The sequence below is a fragment of the Alligator sinensis genome, unplaced genomic scaffold (genome assembly GCF_000455745.1).
Source record: "Alligator sinensis unplaced genomic scaffold, ASM45574v1 scaffold505_1, whole genome shotgun sequence".
Classification (NCBI taxonomy): Eukaryota; Metazoa; Chordata; order Crocodylia; family Alligatoridae; genus Alligator; species Alligator sinensis.
The window spans coordinates 2,874,131-2,883,861 of NW_005841940.1; the positions used below are offsets into that span (position 1 = coordinate 2,874,131).

Here is a 9,731-nt window from a genome sequence, read left to right on the forward strand (position 1 = left end):
GGGGGCCGCCCAGGAGGTCGCCGGGGCCGCCGCCCACACGGCCCTCCCTGCCCACCTGCTGACGCGAAACAGCTCCATGCCCCGGCCCCGCCGCTCTGCGGCGCGCGGTGATGACGTCACGCGGCGCCCCGGCTCCTTGCGATAGCGTTGCGCCGGCGACGCCGGGCCTCGCGAGCGCCCCCTACGGGCCGGGAGGAGCAAGAAGACCCCGCCCCCTCGCGGCAGTAGGCTTGCAGGGGCGGGGATGGGAGCATGGGAGCTGGGGCTCGCGTGGGGCCCACCGCCCCGGGCACGCACAAGCCCCCCAGACAGCAGCAGGAGCGCTCAGGACACCACTGCCTTCCAGACCTTTATTGACTTTCTACAGGTAGAAAACAGAGGAATGTGCAAGCACCGCGCGGAGGCGGTGGCGAGGGACCACAACTCGGTGAGAGGATGTTTTGTGCCATGGTTGCTGCGGGCAGGCAGGGAAAGGGCACGTCCAGGAGCAGCTGTCCAGCTCGGGGTGGGGGGGCCGGGGGTCGCCCTACGCAAAGGTGGAGCCGTTCCAGCCCACGTTGGCGGCGTTCATGTCGAAGAAGTTGATGTAGACCCTGCAGGAAAGGGCAGAGGGACATTGAGAGCACGATGAGCGTGACAGCATCAGGAAACTGTCACCTGCAGGAAAACTGTTCCTGTTCAGAGGAAGGTGTAGCTATGAGGGTGCAGAAATGATGCAGGAGGGAAGGATTCCTTGGGCCCCTTTATTGGACCATTCAAACACTCATCTAACTTAATCCCAACTATGTGGTTCGTCCAATAGGAGAGATCACCCTATGAAATCCTTCCCTCCCCTTAAAAGGGAATCATTTCAAGTTCTCCTTTTTAAAAAGATTAAAATCTGTTAGAAACAAAAGAGGTCTCAATAAGTAAGTTTTGGCATAAGCCCAGAAACTTCACATCCTTTTACTTCCTTGCTCAAAGCACCGCTTGATCAGACACTAGAGACCTGAGTATGGCAAGTCTCACACTGTGTGCGTGAACACCCACCATCTAATAGCACATGTAGGTGAGGAGGTGGCACCTCTTGGAGCATGGCAACTTTTGCAAACACCAAACCAGCTTCTTAGTCCAGCTCTGCAATTGCTTCTCTTCATCCTCCAGACCCCAAAACACAGGGAGCAGCAGTTTTCTCTTGTTGTTTGGTACAGAGGAAGGATGCTCTGATCCCATTATGGAGTAGCAGAATTGCACTGGACTGGGCCTCTTTACCTGTAACCACCAACCTTCTACTGCTGCTTTTTCCTATCTAGTGATCTCCGTTCACATCAGGAGACAAAATATCATACCTTGGATCATCATCTTTCAAGCCCAAGAGTGAAATTATATTAAACTGTAATCCTAGAAGGCTGATACTATAGACTTTATCTGTATAGGGGTTTACCCCAGAACTACAGATCCAGAACTGTTCAACTCAGGGAACGAGCACACTCTTCAACTTTCATAACAGGTGCATCTCTATATAGAAGCTTGATAAGATCATTTAATGAGAGCTGCCAAGCTGAAGAATAAGGGGCTCTGACCATTTACAATATTTTAGTGAAACTGGGGGGGGGGGAGGGGTTGGTTGCTGAAAAAAAGAGTTCTAGGTTGTTAAAAACACAAGACAGAGACATACAACCAAAGAACATAAGAACGGGGCCAAAATAGCATTTTCAGACAAGCTGATAACAGGCCTGCTGCTGCACTGAAGCCTTACCTGTCTGCAGGTACATGCAGCTGTTTGGTGAGCAGGTCACAAATTATCTTCGTATAGTTCTTGTTCTGTTGCCCTCCTATCTTGCCAATGCTGTAAAGGCTGCAGAGAGCACAGGGATCTGTGGATCCCCCAAAGGACATCAGCTGATCAGGTACAATGTGCACTGCTATGTACTGTGAAACAAGAGAAAGAATGTTATTGTGTAATAGTCTTCCTTTGCTGATCTGTGTTTGTTCTGAACCCAAAGAACAGACTTTTTCTAGAATTAGTTACTGCAACCTAAACCACAGTTAAGTTATATGCTTCTCAAGCAGCGTACCTCAGGCATGCATACAACTATTTGTTGTTTCCAAATCACTTAAGAGAGAAGTTATCTGCCTTCCACTGCCAAGATAGTGATCTTCCTAGCATTTGTAGGAACTATAGAAGGTGCACATGGTGAGGACGCTATATAGTGGGTCAAGACTAATTGGGTGCATTCAGATGAGTGTGGCCATGCGGTATGTGGCAATGCAGACATGTCTGCAGCGCCACATACTGTGCAGTCAGTTGTGCTCTGTGCTGCAAGGGCATGCTTGCCCATGCATGCACTGCTCTGTTATGTTTTGTTTTTTTCCATGGGGTTTTTTTTTTTTTTTGACTCAGGGTCAAAAAAACCACAAACCTGTGGAAAAAACCCCAACAGAGCAGCACATGCTTGGGCAATGTGCACTGCTGAAAAGCAGAGCTGGGCTGCCTATAACTGGGTTGCAGCTGCAGGCCAGGCTCTGACCAGCAGGGTCACTGCAGCTGCAGCCCCAGGAGGCCTCCAAGACCCCAGGTAAAGCTACTGGGACCAGTCCAGTGCTGGCCTCAGCCTCCCCTGCCCCTGGGGTAACTTGCTGCATGCCAAAGCATGTGTGGCACGGGTGTTCCCCACGGACAAGTAGCTGCTGCGCAAGGTGCACTGCTGCTACTTATCCCCAGGAAGCCAAATGTCCGCACCCACCTGGAGGCACCCACTAAGTTCTAGAAAGGAGGCTGGCCTTGCAGGAAGCAGTGACAGTGCATTGCAAGAAATGTTTCAGTACAAGCTGTGCACAGAAGGTCAAACTTGTAGACTCATTTCAGAACCTCGTGTTACTGTGCATACACAATAGGGAAAATCTTGTGGCTAATAGGAGTGCAGAACTCATCAGCTTAATACAAGAAAGCCACCCAGCAGAAATCTCCATTAGCTGGTTAGTGTGCTTCTGTTAGCCCAGGACATGTCTGTCAAGCAGGTGCGATCCGATTTAGCATGGGGACAGTGAGTTCAGAGATCTCCGTTCTGTTGTAGTCTTTGCCATTCACTAGCCTTGTGTACTCTAGCCTGTCTCTTCAAATTTTACACTGGGGTGACTCTCTTTGTTGGCACATCAGGAGTCACGCCTGAGTGGTAGCATAGACTGGCTGCTGGCATTTTCTTCATGTCACCTAACCCTGCGTGTAAGAGGCTAAGCTAACAGGGTGAGATAGCTCCATTGATGGAAACAAGCATGATATTTGAGTTCAGTGCCAGCACGGACACATTACTTTATTTACAGCCTTGGAAAATAGGCAGACAAGGTTCTTTGGTTAGATGTGATACAACCAACACCCCCAGCCTTGGACAAGTCACAGTCACTTAATCTCTCCAAATTTCTGCTTTTGTCCCATCTGCTAGCTGGGAGCCAACTAGGCTTCTCCACTTTTGTCAAGTGATCCGAGGAGTCTCTGCAAGGCCAAAGTATTTACGAAATACTTTCCCAAAGTAAAAGGATCTGTAACTGTGTTTCTCTTCAAGATGAACTCTTTGCAAAACCATGCACCTTCTACCCATCTTCCTATGCCAGACCATTTCCCCAACTCACTGGCCTCTACTGCAGCCCAAATCAGTGAGAAAAATGTGACCTGACAGAGCATCAGTCTTCTATCAACATCCTTCTGTAACGAAGGCCAACTCTGATCCTGCTTTTGCGGATACCAGAGAGCAAAATACAGTATATGGGGAGAGCGGCTGGCTAATTTCTGTAGCTCATCCACTTTATTTGCAAGATGCAAGTTCCTAATTTGCACCTTTGTTAAGTTGAAGGGCTAACTAGGCCAGCAGAACCGGCCTGCTCTCTCCTCTCCCCACCCAAAACTTATCTGCTGGAAATGAGATAAGCCAAACTATTTGCTTTTCAGTAAGACTTGGATGTGGTAACTCAGGTGCTGCAGCCCAAAGTGCAGTGAGAGCTGGGCTTTTCTCCACAACCAAGGGCTTCATTTTGCAGCATCACTCATGCACATCTGCACTTGTCCGGCTGGAGGGGGAGAGCCGGCCCCTGCCAGCCTCCCAGCGCGGCGCGTATACTCCCACGCGGGCTGGAGGCTCCGGCTCTCCAGCGCCCTCTGCAACTGCAGGGGCGTGAGCTCCTCTCTTGCTGGGGAATGAACAGCTTGAGGGTTAGTAATGGATTATAAGGGTTTTTTTGGTCAGACGGGGCAGATGCAGGACGCAGCCAAGGCTTCAGCCCCCTGGCAGGGGCAATCCGCTGTGCCCAGCCCGGGTGCACGGCCGTGGACACACGCCCGCTGCACGTGGGCACACGCGGCCGAGCTGCACTCACCTGGGCCGGCTTGCCTGTAGCCTTGGCCAGCTGCTGGGTGAGCTCGCCGGTCAGGCTCTCGGGCACCGCATCCTTGCTCACGTTGGTGTTAATGCAAAACATCGGCATCTTGACCCTTGCCAAGCACCTTCCCGTGCACTCGCCTCGGGCTCCGGCTGCTCCTGCCTCCTCCGCGGCTGCTGCAAAATGGAGCTGAGCAGCCCGGGGCCGGTCTCTTTCTTTCCCGTGTGCCCTGAACTGCAGCACATGTGATCCGCGCTGGACCAGATTCTTAAAGAGACAGCAGCATCCCCAAATGGGGGCAGATCCAACCCTTTCTGGCAGCGAAACCCTCCCTTGAAGTGCAGAGCCAGCGATAAGGTTTAATGTGTGCACGGCTCCTCCCCGAGCCCCTTTCACTCGGGGTTTCTTAGTGTTCAATGGAGGGTGCTCACGTGCTCGCTGGGGGCTTGATCCTGCTAGCACCCAGGAGTGGGGGTAGCTTTACTGAGGGCAGAAGTGTCGGGGCTTTGTGGAAATGGGCACAGAACATCCCCAAATCCAGGGCCTCTCTGCAGGGAGAGTGCAAGCAGCCTGTTCTCCTTTCCCAGGGACATCATAGGGCTAGGAAGCCCAGAGCTTTACTGCTGGCCTGTTGTTTTTCACGGCTGTACAGCACATCTCAGCCCAGGCACTGGCGTTTTTCCATTTGAAAAGGGAGCAGCAATCTAATCCCTCGCTCATGGAGGAGAAGGGAGGTCCGTGCAGGGGAGGGGAGGGGCTGCGTGCTCCCGGGCACGTCTGCTACAGGCAGCCGGCTTCTCCAGCCCTCTCTGCACGGGTTCAAAGGAGTCACATTGAACCAGGCTATGGAAAACCAGGCCCATCACCGCCCTCCATCTGCCTGCAAAGTTACATCTCTGGGAGGTCCTTGCAGGGGAGGGGAGGGGAGGGGAAGGGGCTGTGTGCTCCCGGGCACGTCTGCTACAGGCAGCCGGCTTCTCCAGCCCTCTCTGCACGGGTTCAAAGGAGTCACATTGAACCAGGCTATGGAAAACCAGGCCCATCACCGCCCTCCATCTGCCTGCAAAGTTACATCTCTTTCTAACTGTCCGCCCTGGTCCTTCACCCCTGCCCTTTGGTGGTTCATTGCTTTACTTCAGCAAATAGCCTGAGCCTAATTGACTCTTAAGTTTGCAGAAAATCAGCAGTGTAAATACTTGCATGTTACATAAAAGTCTTACTTTTTTCTTTAGGAGACGACTGTATTTGTATGAACAATCCAGAATAATTCGGGATATAACAGCAAGCCTGCAGGATCTGGAGCAAGTATTGTCAAACTCCATTCCTTTTTTTTTTTTTTTTTATTTATTATTACTAGTTAGTTATGCTATTTTTTTGAAATAACAGAATATCCATATTATTTCTTTGGCCTCCCCATTATCCCATACAATTGCATGATCCTTCTCCTTCCCAGGATTGAAAGCATTGAGAGGTGTGGTTTTAGGAATTCCTACAGTAAGAGCGTGCCAGCACTCCAGATGTGGTTACTGCCATCTCCTGGGGCCTGTCAACCCCAATGCTCTAGAACAGGGTTTCCTAAACTGTGGTATGCAAGACACCCCTGGGGGGTACATGGCAGAAACTGTGTAATGGAGGATTTAATTTTCATTATAATAATATTTGGCATATAAGAATCATAGAAAGTTAGGGTTGGAAGGGACCTTAGGAGGCCATCTAGTTCAACCCCCTGCTCAAAGCAGGACAGTCACCAACTAGATCATCCCAGCCAAAGCTTTGTTTAGCTGGGTTTTGAAAACCTCCAAGGATGGAGCTTCTACCACCTGTCTGGGTAACCTATTCCAGTGTTTTACTACCCTCCTAGTGAGAAAATTCTTCCTAATATCTAACCTAAACTTCCCTTGCAGCAAGTTGCTCCTTGTTCTGTCATCTGCCACCACTGAGAACAGTCTTGCTCCATCCTGTTTCGAACCTCCCCAAGTAGTTGAAGGCTGCTATTAAATCTCTTCCCAGTCTCCTTCTCTTTAGACTAAACAAGCCCAGTTCCCTCAGTCTTTCCTCATAAGTCATGTGCCCCAGTCCCCTCCCCGTTTTTGTTGCTGTTCTCTAGACTTTCTCCAATTTGTCCACATCCTTTCTGGAGTGGGGGCCCCAAAACTGAACACAGTACTTCAGATGTGGCCTCACCAGTCCTGAATAGAGAGGAATAATCACTTCCCTTGATCTGCTGGCAACACACCTACCAATCCAGCCGAGTATTGCTGTTTGCCTTCTTGGCAACAAGGGCACACTGCTGGCTCATATTCATCTTATTGTCCACTGTAACCCCCAGTCCTTTTCTGCAGAGCTGCTTCACAGCCAGTCAGCCCTCAGCCCATATGGGTGCGTGGGATTGTTCCATCTGAAGTGCAGGACTTTGCACTTGTTCTTGTTGAACCTCATGAAATTCCTTTTGGCCCAATCCTCCAATATGTCTAGGTCATTCTGAATCCTAGCCCTATTCTTCAGCATATCTACTGCTCCCTCAGTTTGGTGTCATCTGCAGACTTGCTGAGGGTGCACTCTATGCCATCTTCCAGGTCACTGATGAAGACATTTAACAAAACTGGCCCCAGGACTGACTCCTGGGGCACTCCACTTGATACTGGCTGCCAACTAGACATTGAGGTATTGATTATTACCCTCTGAGCCTGATGCTTCAGCCAGTTTTCTATCCACCTTACTGCTCACTCATCCAGCCCATACTTCCTTAGCTTGCCTGGGAGAATATTGTGGGAGACCATATCAAAAGCCTTGCTAAAAATCAAGGTATACCACATGCACCAGTCTCCCTGCATCCACAGAGCCAATCACCTCATCATAGAAGGCAATTAGGTTGGTCAGGCATAACTTGCCCCTGGTGAATCCGTGCTGACTGTTCCTAATCACCTTTTTCTCCTCCAAGTGCTTAGAAATGGATTCCTTGAGGATCTTCTCTATGATTTTTCCAGGGACTGAGGTGAGGCTGACTGGTCTGTAGTCCCTTGGATCCTCCTTTTTCCCTTTCTTAAATATGGGCACTATGTTTGCCCTTTTCCAATTATCCAGGACCTTTCCTGATCGCCATGACTTGTCAAAGATGATGGCCAGTGGCTCTGCAATCATCAGCCAACTCCCTTAGCACCCTTGGATGCATCCCATCTGGCCCCATGGACTTGTACATGTCCAGCTTTTCTAAGTAGTCTCTAACCTGTTCTTTCACCCCTGAGCTGCTCACCTGCTTCCTAAACTATCTGGTGCAGTAGTCTGGGAGCTGACCTTGCGTGTGAGGACTGAGGCAAAGAAGGAATTGAGAACTTCAGCCTTCTCTGCATCCTCTGTCTCAAGGTGGCCTCCTCCATTCAGTAAGGGACCCACACTTTCCCGGATCCTTCTTTTGCTACTGGCATACTTGTAGAAACCCTTCTTGTTACTCTTCACATCCCTTGCTAGCTGCAACTGCAATTGCGCTTTGGCTTTCCCGACTTCATCCCTGCACGCCTGAGCAAAACTCTTATATTCTTCCCTAGTTATTTGTCCAAGTTTCCATTTCTAATAAGCTTCCTTTTTGTGATTTAGTTTACTAAAGCGTTCTCTGCTAAGCTAAGCTAGTCTTCTGCCATACTTGCTAGTTTTCCTGTGCATTGGCATGGTTTGTTCCTGCACGCTCAGTAATGTTTCTTTAAAGTACAGCTAGCTCTCCTGGACTTCTTTCCCTCACAGACTGGCTTCCCAGAGAATCCTGCCCATGAGTTCCCTGAGCAAGTCAGTCTGCTTTTCTGAAGTCCATGGTCCTTACTCTGCTGCTCTCCATCCTTCCTTTCCTCAGGATCCTGAACTCAATCATCTCGTGGTCACTGCTGCCCAAGTTTCCATCCACTACTACATTCTCCACCAATTCTTCCCCGTTTGTAATCAGTAGGTCAAGAAGAGCATGACCCCTCATTGGCTGCTCCAGCACTTGCACCAGAAAATTTCTCTGGTTGCCAACAGAGAACTAACCTCCTGTCAGCCCCAGCCCTGGGGCTTATATCTGCTCAGGGCACTGTTTCCTTCCAGTCAGCTGACTGGATGCAGGTGCCAGCTAATACCCTGATTAGCTTACTGGTTTGTAATCAGTAGGTCAAGAAGAGCATGACCCCTCATTGGCTGCTCCAGCACTTGCACCAGAAAATTTCTCTGGTTGCCAACAGAGAACTAACCTCCTGTCAGCCCCAGCCCTGGGGCTTATATCTGCTCAGGGCACTGTTTCCTTCCAGTCAGCTGACTGGATGCAGGTGCCAGCTAATACCCTGATTAGCTTACTGCCAAGGCAACCTACAGCTGTGGAGCCCTGCCTAGTTCTCAGGGCTCCCTAACTAGGCTGCCTCTGCTCTTGAAGGAGCAGGTACACCTTTGTGTTGTGCGATAATAAGCAGCATGAGGTAGTGGTCAGAGGGCCAGATGAGTCTTGGTAATCCTTCCGTGATATCTCAGATCCAGGCTCCAGGTAAGCAGCAGACCTCCTGAGACAACAGGTCAGGTGAGCAGATGGCTCCCTCTGTCCCACGTGGAAGGGAGTTTCCAACCACCACCACCTGTCACTTCTTGGTGACAGGCGTCTTGATCCTTCCCATTTTGGTGAGGCCTAGCCTGTCTTCCTCCACCAATGGAACATGCTCCTCCCTCTCTGCTGCTAGGGTTGCATATCTGTTCTCCAAATTAATCACTGTAGGTGGAGGTGAATATCTTTGCTTGCTGCAAGAACTCACAAGCCTCCAGCTTCCACCCTCTTGGGTGTCTATGTTTTCTTTCTTCTCTAGCGCTATATCTGGCATTTCATCCTCCACAGTCCCAGAGGTCTACTCCAGCATCGAATTGATGCTTTTGAGCCACACCATCTCCTCCTGTACAGGTCTCCCTCAATTTATGCAGGTTCTTTATATGCGAATTGGCTTTTATGCAATGAGCATATTTAGACCCATAATTCGTTATATGCGAGGTAAATTCACTCTTATGCGATCAGCATAGATGCCCCCCCACCCAAGGTAAGTCTGTGGGGGGAGGGAAAAGGGCCATGGCCCCACTCACCCCAGCCCTGGCTGCAGCAGTCCTGGGAGCAGCTGGTGCTGGCTGTTTGCAGCTGCTGTGTTGCACTGTGCCTGAGCTCACTCCAGCTTTTGGGCTGTGCCATGTCGTGGTGCAGGCAGTTGGTGTTGGCTGCTCCCTGGGGCCGCTCCAGCACGGGCTGGGGTGAATGTGGACAAGCGGAGCCCTGAGCAGCATGGGGTGCAGCACTCACCCCAGCCCTGGCTGCAGTGGCCCCGGAAGGAGCCAACACCAGCTGCCTGCACCAGGGCACGGCGCGGCCCAGGAGGCGAGGG

At 50.8% G+C, this 9,731-nt stretch overlaps 2 protein-coding genes across 2 annotated transcripts in view; both read right to left on the reverse strand.

Annotated features, from left to right (window-relative positions):
- The window catches only part of DDX51 (DEAD-box helicase 51), an 18,909-nt gene extending 18,755 nt beyond the window's left edge, over window positions 1-154 (reverse strand). The window contains exon 1 of the mRNA XM_006019893.3: window positions 56-154. Within this exon, the coding sequence (XP_006019955.1) occupies window positions 56-78 (23 nt within the window). The 5' untranslated portion in view covers window positions 79-154. The remainder of the gene's footprint in view (window positions 1-55) is intronic.
- A 182-nt stretch (window positions 155-336) lies between these two features.
- Window positions 337-4,573, reverse strand: LOC102383931 (macrophage migration inhibitory factor). Its single transcript, XM_006019894.3, has 3 exons — window positions 4,351-4,573; window positions 1,739-1,911; window positions 337-593 (listed from the first exon to the last, which is right to left on the reverse strand). Exons 1-3 carry the CDS (start codon window positions 4,456-4,458, stop codon window positions 527-529), a joined length of 348 nt encoding a protein of 115 aa, XP_006019956.1. The 5' UTR covers window positions 4,459-4,573; the 3' UTR covers window positions 337-526.
- Window positions 4,574-9,731: the final 5,158 nt, after the last annotated feature.

Coding starts and splice junctions, on each gene's coding strand:
- LOC102383931 (XM_006019894.3), bottom strand. CDS start 4,458: ATGCCGATGTTTTGCATTAACACCAACGTGAGCAAGGATGCGGTGCCC. Junction 1,912..4,350: donor CTACAGGCAAGCCGGCCCAG/GTGAGTGCAGCT, acceptor CTTGTTTCACAG/TACATAGCAGTGCACATTGT. Junction 594..1,738: donor CTGCATGTACCTGCAGACAG/GTAAGGCTTCAG, acceptor CCTTTCCTGCAG/GGTCTACATCAACTTCTTCG.